General features: G+C 40.8%; 1 protein-coding gene and 2 long non-coding RNA genes across 4 annotated transcripts in view; 2 read left to right on the forward strand and 1 right to left on the reverse strand.

Annotated features, from left to right (window-relative positions):
- Window positions 1–21,789, reverse strand: part of LOC111261124 (uncharacterized) — a 63,331-nt gene extending 41,542 nt beyond the window's left edge. The window contains exon 1 of the long non-coding RNA XR_002680797.1: window positions 21,655–21,789. This is a non-coding gene — a long non-coding RNA (uncharacterized LOC111261124). The remainder of the gene's footprint in view (window positions 1–21,654) is intronic.
- LOC111261123 (uncharacterized) lies at window positions 6,606–8,846 on the forward strand. Of its 2 annotated transcripts, none has more exons than XR_002680796.2 (4): window positions 6,606–6,835; window positions 7,085–7,168; window positions 7,371–7,527; window positions 8,704–8,846. XR_002680796.2 is itself a non-coding variant. In XM_022834376.2 (4 exons), the coding sequence occupies exons 1-4, from the start codon at window positions 6,626–6,628 to the stop codon at window positions 8,779–8,781; spliced, it is 498 nt and encodes a 165-aa protein (XP_022690111.1). In that variant the 5' UTR covers window positions 6,606–6,625; the 3' UTR covers window positions 8,782–8,846. The 2 variants fall into 2 exon arrangements, 1 of the variants encoding a protein (XP_022690111.1); XM_022834376.2 differs by having other exon boundaries at window positions 7,402–7,527.
- LOC147753388 (uncharacterized) lies at window positions 10,493–11,588 on the forward strand. The gene is made up of 3 exons (XR_015311370.1): window positions 10,493–10,717; window positions 11,077–11,132; window positions 11,450–11,588. It is a non-coding gene; the product is annotated as an uncharacterized LOC147753388 (long non-coding RNA).
- Window positions 21,790–24,530: the final 2,741 nt, after the last annotated feature.

Raw genomic sequence — 24,530 nt, forward strand, 5'->3', positions numbered from 1 at the left:
TTGTAATGGTAACCCTTGTGGGATCGTGCTTCATTATGCAGGGGCTACGTAAATTTGACTGCAGGTTAGCAAACGGGGTAAAGAGATGGATATGGTCCTAAAGTAAAAATAAATTGGTTCGTGTAACTAATTAAGACTTTAGGACACACTTTTCAGTAACTAGATTGTGTATGGTCCACCCTTGCCTAAATGCAGTATACGTACGTACGTGTAAAGTCCGAATGGGATGTACTCAGTTGTCTCATATTAGGCCTCCTTTGTAGTAATTTTAAAACGAAGAGTAAGCGCTATACACGTTTTTGAAAAAGGTTTGTTGATTATTTTTGTTTAAAAATTTTTACTTTATATAATATATAGTAGATGCAATAAATTTATCAGTGCGACACTGTAGACAGTACATACATTAATATGACATAGAAGCATTTTGTGTCCTGCATGCCTACGTTAAGTTTCTAGGAATATGTTAAATTAGGACTTCGACACCGGACAACGAACATCGACGAAGTCTTTCACCTACTCACAGTAACGGTGGAGAAACACACAGGGGGCGTATAGGGATCGGCTCAAGTAGAATTCTTCGTTCAAAAATAGGTACCGAAAAAATGCATCTGCCTGAATAGTCGATACTGGATCTAGTTTTGATCAACAGGGACATAAATTCTAAACAAAGGGATTTACGTGGCACCACTAATTAGCTAGATTCAGGTTAGCATTTGGTCATGCTTTTTTAGCTGACTTGTGGTCGCCAAATAGAAACATGCGTCGCCGCGATGGATAATATTGATTACCAAAGCTAAAAAAACTAGTGATAAAAAAGAAGGCTATGACTTACTTTGCATTATATTTTTACGTTTTTAATGACGAAAGGACTATTATAACTAGGGGAAGCTTACTGAGGATTTTTTAACTTCTCTAAAAAAGTATTTCTTGTATTTGCTTATTTATTATAGCCCACGATTTTTCTAATAGCCGGTATATGATCATGTAGCATTTTGCGAATAGAAATCGAGCCGTGTATACACTCTACGGTCAGGTCTGATGAAACAATTACGAACTTTATAGCGAAGCCAGCATAAAGCGATTCCATCTGAGCGTAGTTTTACTGTTCTATTTTGAAAGCCATTCAAGTACTAAGAGCAGAGAATAGTGGCGTTATCATCGAAAGGTCAGGCTCATCATGTTACGTTCGGGCAACAAAAGAGCAACAGTTCATTGGAGGACTGCGGTGGTACTACAGATACAGCTCGCGCCTGCTCTAAACTGGAAGCATGTGCCTTCCCCCGCGTACCTTTATTTCATGACTTCGTGATCAACATCTTATTTCGTAAATATTTTCACGATTCTTTAAACAAATCTATTTTCCGAATAGTTTCATGAAACTGTGAGAATACCGAAAACGTGCAAGGCGTGTATCATTTTCATTGTTACGTCACGTCATCTCATTTTTCCACGCACTCCCTGGTGTGGCTTTTCATTACGTGTCTTCCCGTTTCTTGTCTTTCTTCGTCGCAGATACTTCACCCCTGCCTGTCTGAAGATTCCTGCAACGTTGTTCCGAGGCGACGCCAAAACGTCTAAGGACATCACTGATCGTTTGAACACTATGTACGGTACATACGCTGTAACGCCCTTCAACTCCTCAATCTCCGGTTGCAGCTCGGAGTATTTTTCGGTGTGGTGTTTTCTCGGACAACCGCCTCTCTGCAGTCATTTAGTTAAGCGCATGGAAACAATAATAACAACAGTAGCAACCAGCCAGGAACCACGGACAAGGAGTAGCAAGCAACGTACGCGGCGTAGCAACAGCCCCAGAACATACAGCATAACACAGCAGGGGCTGCGTACAACTTTGCTCAGGGTGGGCAAGCGTGCAGGAGACCCTGAGCTGCTAGGAAGAAGGAAGATATCCCGCACGCCTAAGGAGGCCTGAAGGCGTGAAGGCACGCGGAAAGGCATGCAACACTATAACAAGCTTGCGAAAATGTCCTCTTCCAAAGACGAGGCATCGTTGCCGCGCGCAAGTCTTCTCAGCCAACTTTTTCAGCTAAGATGCCGAGTTCTCTCCTGGTCGTCTGGCACGTCCTGTAACACGCCTCGAAGACGTGCTCCAAAGCCCGGGCCCGGAGCTCCATCTATGCTTCACCTAAAATCCAACTGGCAAACCAGAGACTGCTTTTCCACCGCTATCGCCACCGACTCAAAAGCACAAGCAGTAATGCTTCGTAAAGAATTCATTCAGAAGACGGCGATGGTGCGTTCGGCGCCTCAGTGGGAATGGCAAAGGGAAGTGCAAAGGAAGTTTAGTTTGTGGGGTTGCAAGAAGAAGCGAGGTAGGGATACGAGGAGCGAACCCTGACGCCAGAAGTGATGGCCATGCAACGGCAATGCCAGATAACCAGCAAATAGCGCAGATCTCAAAAAGAAGACGAGAACCACGAAAAGAATATACGCTTTTGCGGTACGGGCGCACAACAACAACAATTCTTTTGTACGCCTGGGTTTCAGCGACCACACGAGGCTCTGCACGCAAAGGAAGTTGTCCCAATCGCAAATTCGTAACGTGAAAGCATTGATTTTCATTTGCTACAAAATTACGATGCATGAATACAATTATCCATAGTTGTATAGTACGATGGATAATCTACTAAGTAGTGCGTCTAAATAAGCGATGCAAGGACGATGCTAATATCTAATAACAACATCCGCAAGCGAGTCTATGATTGTAAAAAATTCGAGTTTGCGCGTAAAGCTCACTCAGCTGGTAACCGCTTTACGGCACCTACTTTTTGATGATATATTTTATAGTCTCAGTGTTTCAAGTTTTACGTCTGCTATTGCTGTTAAACATTCCATCAGACAGACGGCTGGCTTGCAGCACAAAGCGAAGTTTGCCTATGCCTGAGTTCAAATGTGTTTATAATATTAGCGGACAAACAGTTACCCAGGGAGATATTTTATAGCCTAAAGCAGGTCAAGTATGTGCATGTATAAGTTGTATTAGTAATCCCGAAAATGGCTCAAAGGATTTTCATCATTTGGGCAGTTAGACTTCGCCCTACAGGAAATAGTGCTAGAACACGTTTAGCAATCCAAGTCCGTAACCTTCGTGCTAGGTAAAGCTATAAAAATGTATTGAATTTATCCTAGAAAATTAACATAACGTAATCTTTCCCGTACGTTTAGCACGTTCCGTACGGACGTAAACGTTATTCTTCATCGAGTACCAACACCCATTCAGTCCGGGTAATCGGTGCATCAATTAGATGAAATTTAATTAAATTATACATTTTTCGTTAGTTATACGCAGTGGTTGCCTGATAAACCAACACAGTTACTAACACTAATTATCTGCCTAAGTACCTGCCTACTAGCGTCGGTGGTACGTATATGCTTGCCGAGCTACAGGGTCCATATTTCAGTTTTCGTTTTCTTTAGGCGACTACGTAGGGAAGGTCCTTCATATCACGAATCGATAGCTCTTCGTAAATTGTATCGATACATTGTACGTGTTCGTATGGTTAAAACCACGTTAAAAAACGTGGCACACGCAGCGTGTTCGGAAATACAGCGGTCTCTATAACACCGTTAGCTAATAGAGTTTTGATGACAGCCACGAGCATTTTCCTACAAGCCTCTGTATTTTGGTCAATTTCCAACTATCGGTTCAAGTTTCAGCCAGTTTCCAAGTTAGCTATTATTGTTGCTACAACTAAATAGTTCTCGAGTTAGCATACGTCTTTACTATGATGGTCATCTATAGTACCGCAAGGACTAATCATACATAATACTAACGAGCTTCAAGTTGCTGGGGCCGACACGTTTTTCGTGATTTTTCTGCACAATTTTTTTACGTGGAAATTTACCCGAAGGGAGCTATCTTTGGCACTCATCCAAAGTAATCGCCTAGCATGATGATTACAACTATTAGAAGATCGTGCCTTTCATGCATTTATAGGGCCCTACAAATGTACAGAGCTGTGCAAATCAAACAAATATATAGGGTAAGCGAAGCTATTCATCTATAAATGAAGACAACGTGTTTAATAAACATACTTTACCTGTCCGATAATAGCTAGATTATATTATTCGTCTCACTAAATTATATCGAAGAAACAAAAGTACGATTGCAGTATTGTCCTTCTCGTGTTTGAGCGGCGACCGAAGGCCCAACATACTTAGGCATTAGGCTTCGAGTTCATAGATCGAGGCTGCTAAGGTCGTATTGATCGGATATTAAGTTTCAGTGTGATCGATGAGCGCGACTCCTCTCGATTAGGATCTGTAATGGAACACAGTATCAATAATCTGTGCACACAGATTGGCTGTGGTTTAAATGATGCTAAAGCTCGATTTTAAGGAGACACCGATGTGCTAGTTGCACAAAAGACGGCCTAATTTCCGACTGTTTTGGGTACGTGAATAATAACATGAGAAAAGTGTATGAAAATATAATGACCCGTTAGGCCAAAGCTTCCTTTTTTTTGGCTAAGTCGTCCAGCTCTCTCGGAGCCGAGAGACTACCAATCACATACACGTAGCTGCAGCATGACCCAATTGTGTTGCCTGGCGTGACGGTTTCTGCGTGTAGTTGAGACTTCCCATAATTACGGTGAAGGGTAAAAGGGTTATTTTAAGAAGCAATTGATATAACACATCCGAATGGGTAGTTTTGTTAAGTGGTACCGCTCGCTATAGCCATAAATCAGACCATCTAACCCTGCACCGACACAACTAGGCCATGCTAAATTTAGCCCAGGTGACATAATCCCAAATCAAAAATGCGAGGTCCTTAGAGTTGGTGTTTAGTTAGCGTTACTTTTAGTTAAATAAACCACTGGCTTCAATTATAGCTTTGACGATCTGATTAAATATCAATATTATTATTATTATGCGGATGAGCACCTGCACATGTTGTTCTGATTTCCTGTCAGCTCTGCGCTATCGCTCTATTTAGGGAAAACGAACGGACAAATACTCATACTTAGAGCTACGGAGCGATGCACCTCATTGATTTATATAATAACGTGACATCGTCCTGATTGCGAGCTTCGCTTGTTCTTTTTAGGACATTTTAATCAATCGTATCGCAAAAAGCCTCATAAGCCACGTGGTATGCACGTTCATTACTGTCACGGCAAAATAAAGCAACGGATCATTTTAAAGGGACATAAAGACCGTGGATACATTTAATACAAATTCTTTATTTTGGCCGTAAGTTGTGGTATATCAAATCAGATGACTCATTAATTTTTCAGGCGATGGTACACAGTCTTTGTCCAAATCTCAACTGTTTAGTTGGCCAGCAGTCACAGATAGGCTATCTAAAGCTAACCGGGCATCATCCAAAACTCTCTATACACATGCATATATTAGCTGGTTGGGCGGTACAGTTTAGATAAACGCTACATAGCAGACGAAAAAAATTATAAACACGACACGCACCTTTCACCCCAAACTGTATGCGATCTTTTACATGCTCATTAACAACTGTATTAGAAGAGAATAGAATGTCTTCAATCTAGCCTATCACTACATTCGTGCCTCTTCTCTACTGGCGGCTGTGTGTATCGTATAGCCACAGGCGAAACTCAACTGCGCTGATAACGCTATCAAAGTTACAATCGTAGGCGTTAAAAATATCGGTTTTTCTTAGCATGTTCCAATGTAAGAACTCCAATATCCCGGAAAGGGGCTGGCGGAAATGGTCCGTCAACGTTCGATTTGGTAGAACCATTAAACTCACTGCCGCAGCGATGGAATGAATCCCGCTCAGGGAGACACTTCATAACCGGCATAGGGTAGTAGGCAATTTAGATATCGTGGGCAGTAGAGTTGTAAGTTTAACTCTGTGGGGTGAATCCGAAGGAAACCTTCTTTGAGAGAAAAAAATATCTTGCCAAAACTATTGCCACAGCTGAAATAGATATACGTACAGTTTGATATTATTTGTCTTTTTAGACCTTTTATAGTCTGCTAGCAAAGCTAATTAGTATCGAATGCTGGACAAATAAGGAATTTAGCGGTAAGGTTTTTTGGAATTAATGATCACGTTAATAAATTTGACCACAGATATATAATTGGTAAACTTCAACGAAGTTCTAGGCCTTGTCTTGTTAGTATTATGAAGCTATAAAATAAGTTGCCTATTTGCCTAAGTTGAGTCCTAGAGTTCATTAATGGTGATGATTACCAGAGGATTATTATCGATGTTTAGTACATGCAAACATAGTATTTAGCTGCCACGGGTCTACATGATAAGTCATAAAGGAGTTATAAAGCATTGACACAGCTAAGGTCGTCAAACGCTGTAGTTCGACCGTTGCATCTTCCTACAAGCTACGTTCTGCAACACCAGTTTGTGTACCAAAAAAAAAAATTTTTAAATTTATCTCAGATTATCAAAAAGGACCAACATTATAGCCCATCATATGACACAGACTTAATTAACAATACAAATAAACCTAGGTGGGTTGCGCGGTACATATTACAAGTATTTCACATAGATCCGCACCTTCTAAAACTACAGCAACGCTGATCATCGCCAGGCCTCACGGTCACGTTCGTTGTTGTTTTTGGCTTATTATTTTTCTGTAATGTTCGGTTCGTTCCCTGTTGTAAGCAAACGATGAAGCCCACATTTGTGGGTTGCCATATATGGGTCACAGTGTTTTTGGGTCTACTTGTGGATGCATCGCATGTACATGTAAAAAGATCGTTAAGGGTATCGCAACAAATCCGAGCTGACCTCATTGACCTCTATGTTTCCAATGTGTGTCTGGGGTTCGGCGGTCATCTCGATAGTATGGTTTTTCAAAGAGATCTACCACAGTTAATGGTACGTTGTATGGAGCCACTTTTATCTGCATGTATTGTGTAATATGTGTTAGATTGATGCGCATATCTGAATCTATTCTGTAAAGATGGCCGGACATCTATAAAAATTCGTACAAGGAAGGAGCGCCGCGAGTTACGGCTCGGGGAACAACAGAATAACAACGTAAAACTTAGTCCAGCATTTCTGCTCTGGTTCACTTCATTATGTCAGTATACAATTTTTATATAGTAAAGGCTCATTGTTTTTCAGGTATCACGCCAAAATGCCCATAAATGTTTCCTAGGTGCGGGAGATATCAGCGATGCTGAGATTCAGATCCTCGCCATGTACGAGGTAGATTGTTTCCTCTTTCGAACCAAGAAACGGAGGCACACGCAAACCTAGAGCCGTTAAGAATAAGCCATTGATACAGGATAGATTTAAATGATAATATTTAATAATTAAGCTTAAGTTGAATTACTATTCATTTAGCGAAACTTAGCTCGTTCAGTGTGTCTATTGAAGTACAATTTTGAGTCAATTAACAGTATTTTAGGCTTCCGCCGACAACATTTGAATTTTTTCAGTTACACTATGCCGTTTGCAAGAAAAATGCCCGAAACGATCTGGTCGAAAGTACTCTCCGAGCTGATAAGTTGCTACAGAAATGTCTGCAAACACTATCCATACTAGATCTGCATCTCCGAGAAAGGGTGGGCATATTTGTTTATTAAGAGCACAACCAGTTTAGTTGATTTGTACTGATAACGCATTTTTTCTTATGCTATTTTCCTATGTATAATGACGGTATATATATTGCTTCATGATTATATTTCAATCAAAAAGGGGTCTTTCCGGTTTGCGCAGTCTAGATGATCACAGAATATCCCTTTAATTTTTCTAAAGGCTACTGAAATTAGGAACAAGCGCCAATAAAACGGCGTCACTCAAACAACTCAAGTTATTATAGATAATTCGTCAGAGTCGTAATCTCACACGAGGCTGAGAAACACTGAAAGAATTCATTTCCGAGCCGTAACTTATTGCCAGTACACATCACCAGCCATACTTAATGTTATTAAGGACATACACATTTTCTTCTAACAAATTGAATATTTCGCGCATGTCCCAGAAAAAAGGCTAAAGAAACAATCTTTTGGAACGTTCTCATAGTAACCATTGAAAAACAAACATGCTAGCCAATATATTGGTTCGAATCTTAAAATGTTTGCGGAATACGATAAAGAACTTATAGGAAAAGTATGTTCAATAGCTATAAGAGTCGCAAATATGGTTATTACCCCACTGTTATGTAGAGATAACCCCAGATGAGTCAGTAAGCCCTTCTAACAATCTCGAAAACAATGCCGGAGGTAGATTCTGAGGCCACATGGCCAAATAGCGAAGAATCAGCTCGGAAACACGCAGTCTTCTAGAATCAATCCTATTATGATTCATTCGTCGGAAGCAAGCATTTATCTGTGGAAAATCAAGATGGACATACTAATTATAACTTATATTGCAGAATCGGCACGGATGCCAAAATACATCGATCAAGTATACCAGTTTATCCACATACGTTCCTCGCTGCTGATATGAGATGCGTGATCTATATATATATATATATACAGCTTGGAAGAGCTGACCATATTTTCACATAGTGAAATTGTTTGTATTTATCTGATGAAGGAAGAGTCATCACAGTTGGCACAGATGTACACTGAATGCGGCCATCGAAAGGAAATTAGATGGAAGCGTAGCGTTCAATGAACTGTCCTTGCTAAGCAACAGCAGGCCGACTGTTACAAATTAACCATGCGACCTATGTGACATGGCTAATTTTAGCGTTCGAACAATCTAGTTGTAACCGTTTTTATTTGTATTTCTAGAACGCCCAGCTAAAACAGTGCGTCGAATTCGCAATGCTCTCTTCATATCCTGTGGAGCCGTACGACCCAAGGACTTAAGTGCAGCCTATCGACGAATGGCACAATTATAATACAATATTTACTTTTCAAAACGCTGAACGTTATATTGTATAGTGTGCCTTAATTTTCTACTACCGGTTCTTACTACCATCTTTGAAGTGTTCTATGTGTAGAAATGCTTGAGTGGCTTCAAAGTGATTTAACAGCCTTCCGCATAGGATCTTCGTATGATTACCAGCTGCATTTTGTCGATATCTCTGAAAGTGTGGAGTCAATGCCGGCTTTTAGCGCCTCGGACTCATTTACTTGAAAAGATATTCATGCTAAGGCTGTCAATTCAGCTAAATATTTCGTGGAACCGTTGGCATTTCATTATATTTAGCTAAAATGCAGGAGGAAGTACAGGCACCAATAGCGAATTATAATTAGCGATAAAATGTCGCAAAGACTGACTCGAAGTACAAGCTCTGCAACGAAGCGTGGAGGGACGTGATATTTAGGGACATCCATGTCCATACCCTGCCAGGATCTCACTAGTAGCTCTCCCAGTATAGTTACAATACCTGCAAAAAATTAACGGAAGCACGTTCTTTCAACATCGGTCATGTCGTATAGCGACATTAATGGTACAGGATAATGTGTAAGTAGCTGGTATATCCGTGGACCTTGATTTGTAACACCCAGTTACTGGTCATATGATTACGAAAAGATAAATGTGTTCAGCAGATTGTAAGTTTGTTTGGAAGATTCTGGCCCAAGTTAACAGTTTGGCCAGTGTGAATATCATGACGTGACCTATTAATGTTATGTCTTAAACTGGTCCCCTTCATGCAACCAGCAATATTACTTAAAATAGCAGTTTCATCCCTTCAAAAAGTGATCGATAATTGTATTAAACCCGTTGCTTTATCCAGGGAAGTTGCTGCCTATTAGATTACCATATTACATTATAATTATCGGTGTTTTTGGGCTGGATCGTCGATTGTTTCGAATTTTATCTTGGAGTTTAAATTCCGCTGTTACTCTAAGAAGGCTAGAGAGAAATATGGCATAAAAGAGAAGCGTTACCGGCGTAACACTTTTGGGGTTCAATTCTCAGGCTGCGCTTTTATAGCTTCTGGGGTTTTTTGAAGCTATGATTTTTCAATACCATTCATTTACTAATTTTATTTGGTCGTATCTATTTCATGAAGGCAATCCTTAGTCAGTTTCAGGGTAGATTATTAGCTGCGTGATGACCAAATTAAGGTCGAACAGATAGCTTGTCTTTGCTTTCTCGCTTTACGATCATACTGACATTGTGTAGAAATTTTTTTTTGTCCAATCTTGTATAAATGTATTATGATCCGGGATCGATAATTCATACCGCAGCGCCTCACAAAAGGTCCGCGCCAACCACCTCACGAGCGTTATCACTTATTTAAACGACCCATCTGATTCTGGACTTAAAGGTTACTAGGTTCTATAAAAATAGAGCCGTTCTGGCGATAAAAAGATAAGTTCCTATTCCATTGTTGATCGTCTAATGGCGATACGATTAGTAGTACTGTTAATGCTGTGTTTTCTTTGATGATGAAGAAAAATGGTTACTTTGTACGTGCGTTAATTCGGTATCGTTTCAAACTTAACCACGAATTTACAGGTTTACACCATTTAATACACCATTTCACATTCCTACTTTATCATTTGTAGTATATATGCGTCTATTTCTGATATTAAATCGAGCTGCTACTTCCGGAAGTCTCGAAAAAAAAAACAAGCATTTCAGATATTCGAGGAAGTAATACCGCATTCGCATACGTGTGCAGATAACGCAATGTGCACGTTTTTACGCATGTACATCTACAACAACTTATACAGCTGTGTGCAAAGACGGCTTCATTTTACATTTTTCCCCACCTCAATCATCGTTACGAGAACAGCATTTGCGTTACCCGAATGGGTAACACTGACGTCTGAGACGATCAAAAAAAAGGTATTGGCAGCCGGAAATCGTTGGCCAATTTATTGATTTCCTTCAAATGTCATAGAAATAATAGTTAACAATAGCATTAATGCGCAAATTGAAGAGGCCTTGTCTTGCAATGTACTCGATAACCGAGTTTCGACTTCGGCGATGTTGAGACGTTGAACTACCAGACTAAGCTTGTAGTAGCTCTGCGGCTCACACACGTGTCGCTGAAACAAGCATAAAACAAAGCCATCGTTATGGTAGAAGCCGTCTGAACTGCTATTGAAAAACGTACATTTCGAGTATCACATAGTCAGACGTTAACTGCAATACTCGTTCACTTAATAGTATGCATTGAGTAACACGCCATATTTCTCTGATAGAGGCGTCCATGACTTCGGAAACTCACTTCGGACACACTAGGCTGCTTTGGTTTGTCGTAAGTATAATAAAAGGCATTTTCCGACAAAACTAAATTTAACACAGTAAGTTGTATACAGTATATTGATTCAAATACAGGTATAGGCATTTTTTTGATGTGTGAATGGTTTAAAGGCCACAGAAAGAAAGACGAAGGCAAATTTTTACTTCCACATTTTCCATCTCTGTTTGCTTATTTCATGCAATGTACAATTTTCGTTCGTATCCATCTAAGGGGGAGTAATATTAGGATTTTCATTAAAAGTATATTTTTTTCATAAGGCTATTCGTCTTGGACACTTAGCTTGTACACTTTAAAGTTTGTGCCTCTTGCAGTTCTCATCCACCTGAAGAATGGTTCGTCTTCACCTCACTGGTGCCCCTAACAAGGGAAACGAAGAAAATGATTTTCATCACTTTACCGATCGATTACAAGCTTATCTGCACTGCATTATCCCTCTCAGCAAAAATCGGATAGCCCTGTCCACTATCAAATCAGAGACTGCAAAACTCATTGATTCTAAGCTGCATCAATGGGCAGAGTTTGAAACGTACATCACCTAGTGTTTTTCTTTTACAATTCTGAAAATGATCATTATTTTCATTAGACATTCCGATAGCCAGACAAAGAATGAACGTGGGTAGCATTAAGGCCCGTTGCCAGGAGAGAAAACGCTCCGAAACGAGAATTACATCAGTTGCACAGTGGCTTAACAAGTCCTATGTGTTTTCATGTGTGATCCGAATCCACTCGGTTGTAGACTAGATCGAATACTTTGTATATTATAACTAACCGTAGAAATTACAGGAAGAAAATAGCTGTTCTAGGACGTCAGACAGCGAAAGACCATCGAGAACCATTGTTCGTTCGGCGTTCGGTCGCCTTCGCAGTTCTGTGATAGCGCAACATCCAAACAAAAAGGTGTCCATGTATTTAGTCGCTTACAGCTTTCTTGAGTAACGGTTAAGCTGGCGGCGGCGGCGGCGGCGGCGGCCGCCAAGTAGTAGGAAAAGTTTTCCGGCCGGCAGTGCACCGCCAAATTTTCTATTAACAACACAAAGATCAGAAATAGATGCGTGAAAGTACCTTTTGGTCTGATCGCCGGGGCTGACGCGCTCAGCTTCCACACTTGCGAAGCGTTGATCGCTGCTTTGCTTTCTTTCGCGTACTGTGCCGCACCCTGCCAGGAGAGGCTATCGACTATTTCGCTACTCTATCTTGGCGGGGGGTGATACAGTGTGGGGTTGAGGCCGGTTCAGAGCCGAAGGATGCTGCCTTTGGTTGAATGGTTGGTCGAGCAGGTCAGCGTTAGTATTGCTGTTGTTCCCGTTCGCTTCACCGTCCTGCTCCCTGATATCTTTCGATTTTCTTCTATTCGTTACAACAATGAGAGTCTCTGTTTCTTTTCTATGTCGTTTTTGGGAAAACATTATTTATAGTGAAACTGTTCCCATTCGTCGCAGGGTTTGCCATAAGGCTTGATACGGCAGGAAATTGACGTTCCGAAGAGTACGAAAAGCTACTGAAGAACTTGATTGATGTACATTGAGCACTTAACTTACTGTTGATGTTACGCAGCTGTAGCTACATAGTACATCTTGTTTCATTTGTGATATTTGCGTACATGTGTGGGTGCACTCCGATGCGCAACGAATACGATTGCCTTGAAAATACATCTGCATCATGCTTTCCTTAAAGTATGCATTAAAAAAAAAAGAGTACTTGAAATCATGAAGGTACTTTTCGCAAAGACCATCGAGTGAAAGGCATCGTATTTATTGGAAACTGAAATACGTGTATATAGCTAATCGTCGCGTGATCCACGTCACTTCCACTTCTGCTTAAGAGCAGTCGAGGCAGCTGATTGTGCCGTCGTAAAATGGGTTTCAGGAACGAAAAGAGACTGAAAAAATGGTGCTATCGTGTATGTTTTCTACACAGAAATTCACTTTGGGGCAGGTTCAATAATAACCCTTGGCGTGATCCCAAGTCGTGTATTCTATTTCGTCCTTTTAGGGAACAATGGAATCCAATAAAGGAACGCTCTCTTTGCATTTGCTACTGCAATCAAACAATATATATATAACTTGGAAAAACGTGTATAAATACCAATAGCTCCGTCGAATAGTGGGCGTGATATAAAAAGAAGACAACCTCATACGTCGAACGTTAGACCCACAATTCAAATGATGATAGTTGGGTCCTGGACGTGAAAAAATTTGGTTTTTTACTTGTAAAAAATTTGAGAAAATCTAATTTTCGAACTGATAAAATATGGTTTAATTGGAGCTCGTGCGCTCAAGACTTAAAGTGTAAGGGTATGTTTCAAGCAGACAACTGGCGTCCCTTAATACGAGACGAATTGCGTTTACGTTCGGCTATGAACCTAGGCTATCTCACATGTCAAGACAGGCAAACACGATTTGTATACTAAAACTTAGCAGTAGTGTCCAAAGCAACTGAAAACAGATTTTCTGGTTGTTGAAAATAAGCTTCCTTCCTGAATAAGTGCGGTTTTTTTTCAATTTTAAACCGTTGCGGATACTTTCCTCAAAATACGTGTTGGTCTTGAGGATAGACACGTGTGTAGTACGCACGTTGCGTCTACTCACACGGTAAAATTTTACTTTAAGAAACCTCGTGCCGCAAAGTCCTATCCAAATGGCGGAAGCTAATTGAATTAAATTCATGATGATTCACCTTGTCTAGAACAAAGTAGAGTTAATACAATGACATAGACTTTTCTCAACAGTTGTCCTTATAGTTTAAAAATCACTAATGTTAGTCTATGGGGCCCAATGGGTGAACTGAACAAAGAGGTTGGGTTTCTCTATTCGACAGCCGATGCGTAGAAAACGTACATTTGTCGGCATTTGTCTTTCTCCTTTGCGGAAGCAGTTCCAGTCAGCGATACTCAGCCTGGTCGTCACAGGTAATAGAAAGAAACTTTGATGATGATGATAGAATTAAAACTACTGTATAACAAAAGATAAGCCTGTTCTGGCATGTTCAAAGTGCCAAAAAAAAAGCATCACTTAAATGTTTGCTGGACCAGTTATTACTATACATTCTTGAAAGCTCATACGTCACAAAGATTTACTTTGCGCAACTATAAAGGTGTAGCGGCCCCGCTGCTCGATAGGCAGTCCAGCCTGCTCCTAACAAGGCTGAACATTATCATTTAGCAAAGCAGCGTGCGGGCACAAATCGGACGAGGACAATTCAGAACACTATAACACCAAAGCAATGAGGATCTTGGGTACCCCTAGCATAATAGCTAGCTGGCCTTAAGCCTTTCAAACACATTTATTCTTCAAACTTCGAAACGTACTTCACGTCCAAATCTTCACCATAGAGAACCAAGTGAAGAATGCCATATCCTTGCCCTCAAGACTCACTAAGATTGGAAACATCATTCCTTATAAAAGCATTACGCTGTAAAGATGATCCGAAAAAGGGCTTCAAAGCTTAGTCAATAGTCTGTTTCAGTCAATAGACCGCAAACTAATATTTTATCTGAAACAAAATCATGAAAAAAAGGTATTTTAAAGGACATATGTTAAGAGATAGGAAGTAGTGGGCTTGCTATTTATATATCAATAATATATAATTTACTAAAATAGAGATCGTTGACCAGTAATTAGCTATTCGAGCCTATATTCCTATAACATATCGACATCATGTTGGTAACCAAAATAAGTTACCAGCTACGTTACGGTGCAGGACCGTCACAAGCTCAGGGTCAAAGACAAAACTGGGCACCACCAAGAGGTGGGCGAGGGACAGTGCGAGCGAATTAGATAGTATTGGGCTTCTAATAGAGGTTGACTGACCATCTGCTAGAGAGGAAGAAGAAGGCTATGGGTGGGTGGTCCTTTGATTCAACACTTCCTCTTGCTCGCATCAAGCGATGGTAACCCAACGGCAATTTGGCATAAGACTTTTCTGTGTTAATTGATTTGCATCGCCTTCATCTTATGCCCATTACGCTTATTTTTATTACTAGCATCATCATTATAATAGCGTCATTTACGTGACGGCGTCAATGTGGTATATATATGTATATATATATTATGACAACAAGTCCGGGTTGGGCTCGTTTTAGATAGACATTACGTTATAAACAGGTTCACGAAATCTACAAATTGTTATTGCTATGATTAGGTAAGACCGGTCAGATGGAACGATTCGCAGACAAACTATATTTACACCAGTCATAAAGCAGATTTTTATCACACTCGTGGTTCTGAAGGCAACGAGGGCGTCGGTGAAGAACTGTAATCGACGAAGCGACGGCTGGTGTCGCCAAAATTGCTATTGACTTGTGTCCAACTAATCAGTGTACATTGGAGGGAACTGAACGTGTTGAACGTAAAACATGACGTTTGTAATTTTTGAAATAAAGAACAAATCCAACATGGCAGAATGTGTCTATATTCATTGTTAAATGTAAAATTTCTGGAAAAATTATTTTTCGGAATTCGCTCAAGCATACTTCTATTGGAACATCCCTTGTTTAGACCTTATGAAATATATATAGCGGTTCCTTGTTTTTTAACTAATTTTTTCCACATAGATTAATAGATATATGTATATATATATATATATATATATATATATATGTATATACACCTACGTTTTTACTATGAACAGCTAACCACTCCGCACTAAACTAATTCATTGAGTATTTTGCCGTTTTTTTTTTGGCAGTATTTGAATTGGGCTTATGCACACACGCCTCGAACGTGTGCATAGCTGTGTGCGTGCCATCCTATTTGAATCCATAGTAAATAGCAGCTTATTATCAAAATCTATGCGCGCAGGTTTCAGTTTCATACGCGGGACGCTGCAATCGCAATCTATGGGAACGAGAGTATCACTGTGTACTCTAGTGAGGGAATATGAGGTATGCCACATTCCTTTGTTCATTGGTCTAGCAGACGCTTAGGAAAGCTGGCAGGCAGAATCAAAGTAGGAAAAACGTGCACGCATTTGCCTGCTTGCGCCCTTGGACGGTTATTTAGACGGGTGGCATGAAGAGGCGACTCGAGACAACGAAAAAACTTTATCATGACTCAACAAACAGACGGAATGAATACGTATCTCATTGAATAGACGAACAGATGGTAACGGTGACACTTTCACATTTTACGCGGCGGCGGCTGCTTCTGCTCCTAGCGCTGAAAGATGATTTTGCTCTCATAAACGACGCGGCCGCAATGTAAAGTTGCGTTTCGTGCTGAACATCTTTGGACTTGCAAAGTCACGCTCGCATACTTCCCGACGATGAACGTGACAGAGCGACAGCGATGGTGGGAAAAGCGTTTAAAATATTTCTTATCCAGATCCACCAAGGACACAGTGACTTACTCCACAGGCATTCATTGAAGACATAAGCTCACATCAATTCGTTGCCTTCCTTTGTGAGGCTTTAGGTACTCTTGCCATTGTTGGCATTCATTCTGATTTGAACAGCTTGGGAAGAGGCTAAGGCACAACAGAAAAGAGCGAAGCCGGTATTCACCGCTTGGTTCGTTCGTCTATTGGAGTCGTAAACAATGAAAGGAAAAACGAGGTCCTCTAGGACTTAACCGACTCGCTATCGACTGACAGAGAAATTTACCGCATGTCCCATTACAAATCTCTAAAGTGCCGCAGATTAACCAACAGATTTTGACATCAAGCAAATGTTCTCGAGCGATTTAATATTCGAGGTGCTATTCTTCAGTGTACTGAAACTAGATCTAGCGTTGCTAGCCGAAACAGCAAGCGTAAACAGTACATATATGTTTCCATGTCGGTAGGATAGATTAATGACGTTCGTGTTGATAGGCATACTTTTCCTACAACATTGTACTTCGAGGATAGTGGCTGGTGCAATCACCTACAAGTTGTTGTAATCTGCCAATATACAAAATAAATGCCTAGGTCGGTTCGCCATATGTGTTGTCGTTCTTGGTCCATTCATTGCCTCAGACGCGTCAGTTGACGACCGTCTCATTCTACAATGGTCTTTAGATGGATATACTTGTCGGCCCTCGAGATGTTGTCGGATAAATTTGTCTTGTTTGTTGAGACTGTGAATTCGATTTGCGTACGTCCGAAAACAAAACCGACACGTCAACCAAGAGTCAACTTGTACGCGGAAGCAAAGAATATTCTAAATTATCATTCATCTTTCAAATTTCGTGTTCAATGTTACTGTGAAGTTCTGCTTTAGAGTGATGATGGCCTTTCCTCGGCCTGATGAAACGAGGTGTTTCTGCGTGCAGTTTCGAACCTGCACTTTGCCACGTGTCCTTAAGATCGGAAGCAAACGCGTCACTACTGCATCACTAAAGCGACAGTCAACATCTCAGAATCGTTGTGAGATCTATAGGATTTTTCTGACTTCATTAATTTGATATTGATGGTGAATGATTCTTATAGCTTGTTCCCTGTCTATTTTATTGAATTGTATCTCAGTGAACGACTTGGAAGATTGCTTTGCCATGTAATAACAATGCAATGCACAATCTGCCTGTCGTGCATCATTCATCAGGCTAAAAGCTTCTACCTAACTTTTATCCCACTGAAACACTGTTCAATGGACACACAAAACTTCATATGCTTTGAGTTCTATTATATAGGGCATCTGTTGCTGCGCGCAATATGACAGGAGCAAGAAGATTCGCTTTGTATAACTCATTAAAGGAACTTTTACCACTTGCGCTTTACGCGTCGCATCCGCCTACCATGTAAGAACGATATGCAATGGAAGAGCAAAGAAGATTCTACAATTACATGTAAGTCATATATTTGAGTGATTATTTCAATAGTTGTGGAATATCATAGATACCAATATTGTGTTTCTCCAACAAACCGCACTATTATACACGTAAAATTTGAACGAAATTTTTTTACGTGCGCGAATCGATTTGAAGCTTGTGGCATTTTGAAGATTTTGCATTTTTCAGTTAAGTTAAGAACTTTTTTCGAAAGGAGCTACATTCTTCAGCGAAGGGAAACACGGACCTGCAAGTTTCTACATAATGGGTTTTGGGTTGATTTTAGAGTCGTAAATCTAAATAGCTCGTTCTTTTCAACGTGTGAGATTGACAGGTATCTGATGATTACGTGATCAAACCCAAGCCTCGATTTAATTATTCACTGGATATATTTTCACACACTATACTGTTTAAATCAGATTTTCATACCGTAGTCGGTAAGCCGAGGTACCCGAGGAAACAAGAACATCGCAGTGGTGAAATCGGACGTTTATTAAACACTCATGTCTTTTTTGGGTTTTTTTTTTTTTTAAATAGAACATTCTTGTAGCTTTTGCCCGCGCAAATACTGTTGTAACATGTAGTTAATCACTATTTAGTACAGTTAACGAAATTCTGACTATTATAACCATTTTCTTTAACATTTAAGGACTACCTTCGTTCATACGTGAGGTCATTTACGTATAAAAACGCTATTCGGGATAGCTGAACACACACGACGAGGCTCCGCTTGCAATTACTCTGATGCATAGAATACCTTCGTGGTTATTGAAATAAATGTTTTTCTGTTGATGAAAACCTAATAATAAATAAAGCTATACATTTTGTTCAAGCCTGTCAGTCGAAACGGCTTTTCTACCGTAACCTTTGTCTTGGGAGTTGTTTTTTTGGAAGAAACTTTTGGAAGCCAGGGTACGACGACTTCGTTTACGAAATATAGCACGTCTACTATAGCCCATCGATTTATTGGTGTTCGATTATTCCTCGTCTGTGAGAAACCTGTTTTTATACAACTATTATTATTCGGGTATCTATCGGTGAATTGAATGGCCTTATTGACGTATGGATTACGTAATTAACGCAAACTTGTCTACGCTGTTGCTAGCAATAATGTTGTATACTTTATTGTTTAGTCGTGATTTTCATAAGTATGAAACTTTTCACAACAATATCAAATATATTTTTCTAAATAAATTTACAGGTAGCTTCGAAAAGGAGTTCGGAAAGGACAATACCAGGTCAAACAGAAGTCACCTCAACTGAAGACGAATATAGCGGTTATACAATATTATAGCCAATATTGCCTAGGGTAACAAAGCTTAAAACTATGTTTTAAGTTTACGCACATTTGTATACCTCTTAATGCGCTCCCAAACAGTTCACTGTCTAAGAGAAACTGGGCCCATATAGAGAGTTCAACGGACAGCTTGAGATACACTCGTTTTAAGAGATAAAATTACGAGATACTAAAGAAAAGTATAATCTATATGCGCCATCGTTCAATTAGTTTTGACAATATCAATGGACACATTTAGAAAAAGCTGTTTTTAGTACCCAAGACTGTCTGAGTGCGCAAGCAAATAACTAATTCTTGTCTTGCTTTACCAGAAAATTCGATCTCCTTCCAAGAAGAATTTCCAAAAAAAAACCGGCTAAACTTCTTTCGTAAAGCCTTGCGTAAATCTATCTGTACTTCAACTATTTCTGCAGTTATCCCTGAGCTCCGTCAAGCTCTGTTTATATTCCATTCTAGTCGTTCGAAGTACTTCTAAGTGTCTTTAATCGATATATCCACAGACGCGCAACTACGAAGTATAACGATTTACGTTCAGTTGCCTGTCAAACACAAACAGTAGAAATATTCACACTTCGGTGTCACCGATTTCCAACTTTGTTTATACCGGGTTGATGTCAGACAGCTGCTGTTAGAACGGAGTCGCCCTGAATTTGCATACGCAAGCAAGCAAGCAAGCACGACAGATTGGCCAGAAATCTATCGAAAATCCTTTCCACTACTCAATGGCTGACAGTAAGCTTTGAACCGAAGATGTAATCTTTCGCCAATAGAAAATGCTATAGTGATGCGTCCATGTCTAACTCGCACGATAACAACTTCACCGGATCGCCGATCCGTTCTCAGAATGACATCATCTCTCACTCGTACTAATCAGTACAAACAAGTAATTTTTTTTCTCTTTGATCGAATTCAATTGGACGAATGATTAAATCAGATTTACACAAAGCTGCCAGTGTTATTGATTTAGTCTGTCACACGCAGTATATAGGAGCATCGTATTAGAGTGCAATGTGGCGTATACAGAAATAAGTACCGGTTATTTTATTTCAAAATTGTGTCGCCATCTTGCAGTAGGGGAATTAACGAAATACTGCGTTTCGGCAATCTGGGACGGCGAGTGTTCCTAGCCTCCCTTGTAATGCCCATTGACGTTATATAAGTCCCGTCGCGGGACCATCACAAGTCGAATCGAAAAGAAGAAGCACATACATTCTTAATGAGAGGTTACTGTGCTGAAATGCTTCTCTGAACACTTCGATCTGAATTTTATCTAGCGTTACTATTAGCCTTGACTTTAAGAAAATTTCCTTCGTTTGTCGAATATCGTCAATAACGGGTAGTATAGGACAATGCAGGTTTCGTCCTCGCCAAAATATGCATACCACCAAAATTGCTTCCCAAAGGTCGAATTTATCCAGCATTTTGTGCTGCAGTTTTCTTTTCACCAGCGTGTGCATGAGTACCCTTCTGCAATACGCGAATAGGCAAAAATCCCTCGTGCTGCCATGAATAAGAACACGTGCGGTCCTATTACTCGTCCAAACGGTAAACATAGACGAGGATAGATGTTGGACGAAGCTGCAGCTTCTACAGAGGGAGCGGCTGAATGCTCAAGGTGAAATCGTCGATAGCTTCTATAGCCTCCTAGACAGTCATGCCTCAACAATGGTTCCGCACTGCTATAACTACTCCCCTCCAAAGGCTGCGTGCTTGAAAAAGCGTTGCGAGATAACCAGGACAGTATTCTTTGAAATGGCAATTCTCAGTGAACACTTGGGAGAGAACAAGATACCAGGGCGACCTTTTTTGTTTCCTTTTGACTGCCGCCGCTGCTGCAAACGAGACTCGACCTAACGACTCATGCAAATCGGAGAACGTACTACAAGATTAAGAGTTACAGAAACTGGACTATACCCAAGGGGTGAGACTGACGTCGAAAGGGCAAAGTGAAGTGGCGATGCGCACGAGCAACTAAATGATGACAGTGCGCTTTATATCGGGCGCCTATAACCCCTTCTTTAATGACGTGTTGACCCATAGTAACTCATATTTGTGCGTTTAAAGCCTTAGACTATATTTATCTACGGAGAAATGAATATACACGGTTAACGTAGCACTTTGTCGTTGAAAAAGAGAATCGATAACGAATTCCTCACTAGAATACTACTTCGACCGTGGAGTACTATCCTTTGTGTTGTCTGTAAGCGTCGTTAGGACGCGTGCGAACCTTTTGTATTCTCAAGCGGGCCATGTTGGTTGACTAAGTCATAGAACGAGTGTAGGAACATTTAACTGGTAGCAGATTCTAATCAGAAAACTGCATTGTTTCTCTTATTGGCTGTCATGAATATATTGTGACTCAAGGCATCGTGGCTGGCGAGGACATCGATGAGAACATTACAAGCCGTCAGCTTATTGAACTTGTCACCTATCCGATCCCATATCTTGCTCAATTCTAAAATATTCTGTTACTTACTTCACCATTGCAATGATTCAAACAGTCTACCAAGACCTCCTGCTTTCCAGCGTGTCACCACGTAAGGATTCTTCCAGGCTCACATTCCAATAAATACATATGAACCATGCTATCCCGGGAACTTCATTTCACTATTATATCGTTTCCACTGCGTTAACTCATGCCATTGCCAATTTGCGTCCCAAAACTTGTTTAAAACAGAAAGGTGATACCTATTACTGCAAGGGTCCCATAGGCAGGTTGTTTAGCGAACCGACAAACAGGCGCCGCCGAGAAAGAGGCGCCGTAGCAAGTTCTGGGCGTCACCCTTGTTAGTAGAGCGAAAGCATCCTATCAATACCTCTGCAACGTCGGTCAAAACCGCGGATAGCGGCGCGTCGTTAACGAGATTTGTATTTACGAAGACGCGTGAGCACTATCCGGTTCAGCTTAGCTTAGTCAATCCTGTTATTTCGTTGTATCGTGAAGGTGTCTACGCTTTTGTTGTTAACGGGGATACAAATTTGATATCGTAAAAGTAACGAATCGCTTGTTTACTACCCGCTCCTACCACTTTTATTCGCTAAACACGAAGAAAGTCGAAGAAGGTTCAGGGAGACAGGAGAACAACGCGCGCACAAACGTGGAGGGAAGACAACTACCAATAGAAAAAAAAATTGTCGTGCTTTTTGATCATGATTATTGTAGTTGTTACACTGGCAGCCTTTGACTCCACTTTGCTGGCGTTGTTCCAGTTATATGAAAGTCGTGTAACTGTTACCGTTCGCGCCTCTGCTATTGCTACGCATGTGGCTGTTTATAGCCGAAGAATCGACGGCCCACTGCAGTGAACGTCGTTGGCCGGATGTCTTAAACGTATGAAGGACTACGGCGTAGTGGCGAACGCAACAACTACTCACGACTTGAATTGAGCAGCAGAATTACGCAGAAGGAAAAAAAAAATCGAAGAAAATAGAGAGCAAACATTTCGCGTAGATAGGTACTCGAAATGTGACCGGTTAAAGGGAGACAAAGATGTTGTGCCAAACGTTAAAATGCTAGCGCCCGCTGTTCGATTCGAATTGTTTTTGAGCACTGGCGGTGCCAGCGGACAAGGCGTGGGCCTGACTCATATACCCGAGGTGTGTATTTTTCTATCAGATTTGAATCGGATATAATTCCTGTTCGTTAAAACACCGCCTTCTATATATAGAAGTGGATTGTGGTAGTCAATATACCATTGTCGAGTTCGCGATTACTGATGTTGCAACTCAGAAGAAAGACACTGAGTAGAACGCAGTGAGTAGTAAATGGCCCGCACATTAACTGTTTAACGTAACATGTCGCATACTGCGTCTGAAAATGCCCATGGTCATAGTGGCAATAGCGATATTGTTATGTGTCAGAAGTTGTAATTTAAGTTCTATAGTCAACGATAGAGTGACACTAGAAGCCATCACTCTTCTTCTCTACAAAAAACTAATTTAACTTATCTTAAGACAAAATTGTGCGCGGTTTCAATTAAAGTTGAATATAGCTAGGCAGCGTGACCACGTTGCTGGTAACAAAAGCTGGCTGCGGCAAGCGATCGTACCCTATCAATAAGGAGCATTGCTGAAAGGCCATAAACCACATGTACATGTCTCCATATTTGATCATAGTAAATGCCTTTGCTAATAATGAACATTTTAGTACTCTAGTCAGTTCTCAAATAGTAGGTAATTAGCAAACGAGTGACTGCTGTTGAAACAGGGCGAACGTTTTTCCTAAAGTAGTAAACTTCCTAAAGTAAAAAAACTACCAACAGACAGGACACTACAATATAAAGTTGTTTTTTACCTTTCCATCTGTGACATATCTATATACATGGATGTTGTTCTATGTTTGTTTCATTGTATGCCATAATAATCAGGGCCGTCCTTACCATAATGCGACATAGTTCGATTCAGGGAGACAAAAAGCTTAAGGGAAAAACGACCTTTTCCTTCCGTAGCCCTGTCTGTAACAGTCGCCGCTTGCAGCGAATCGAGTACTGGCCACGTACAGTGGGCATCTTCCCGTAAACGTCTGAAGAATAGCACCCAGGAAGGCTAAAGGAGGCCAGCAGCGGCCGCCAATGAGAAAAGGGGACAGCAGTGGCGGCGGGACGCTAGAGAGCAAAGAACATAGATCAGAACAGAATGAAGGAAGATTTTTCTCTTTTCATTGTTTTTCCTTAAGACTGGGGTATGAGTCTGAAGCTGCTCATAGAGGAAAGAAATTGGAAAAAAGAACAAAGCGAAACGGTCCGGCAGTGGAAGACAACCGCGGCGCTGGGGGTTCGATATCAATTATAGGAGAAGCCGATGGTGCGGGCCGAAGTTAGAGAGGAAATAGAGTACAAGAAAAGCCAAAACGGAAGTATGTGTGCCACTGTGGCAGATTGAACATGGAAAGAAAGGACACACTGCCCCCATCTTACAGCTGATAAAGCAGAGGCCAGAGAACGCCACGAGAAGAAAGATGGAAGGACGGAAAAGACAACTGACAAAGGAATGAAGGAACGTCGGATCGTCGAAACGAAAAAAAATATGTAGGAGGAAGCGAGCCGTAGAAACAAAAAGTGCTGGCCGTATGGAAGCCACAGAAGCGAAAACACTCAGAAAACCAGGGCGAGTCCAATGGCGACAACGCTATATAATAGAGAGATACACGGAAGGGGATACAGCAGAATCAGCAACTCGTGGAAACGCATAGAGTTTGCGAGCGAATCTGAGATAAAGCGGGCAAGGTCGGAAGCGCTTAATACATAGATAGATGTATAGACAAATAGGCGTATAGTAAATAAGGGAGCGAAAGTATATAAGGTATGTATTGGCGGTTATTGCGTCATATAAAGTATGCAAATGCACACATAT

The sequence above is a fragment of the Varroa jacobsoni genome, unplaced genomic scaffold (genome assembly GCF_002532875.2).
Source record: "Varroa jacobsoni isolate VJ856 unplaced genomic scaffold, vjacob_1.0 scaffold_521, whole genome shotgun sequence".
Taxonomy (NCBI): Eukaryota; Metazoa; Arthropoda; class Arachnida; order Mesostigmata; family Varroidae; genus Varroa; species Varroa jacobsoni.

Bases quoted from the DNA above. Each gene is read 5' to 3' on its own strand.
- LOC111261123 (XM_022834376.2), top strand. From the start codon at position 6,626: ATGAAGCCCACATTTGTGGGTTGCCATATATGGGTCACAGTGTTTTTG. The intron at 6,836-7,084 runs GTACGTTGTATG...ATTGTTTTTCAG, and splicing joins GAGATCTACCACAGTTAATG to GTATCACGCCAAAATGCCCA. The intron at 7,528-8,703 runs GTGGGCATATTT...TTGTATTTCTAG, and splicing joins ATCTGCATCTCCGAGAAAGG to AACGCCCAGCTAAAACAGTG.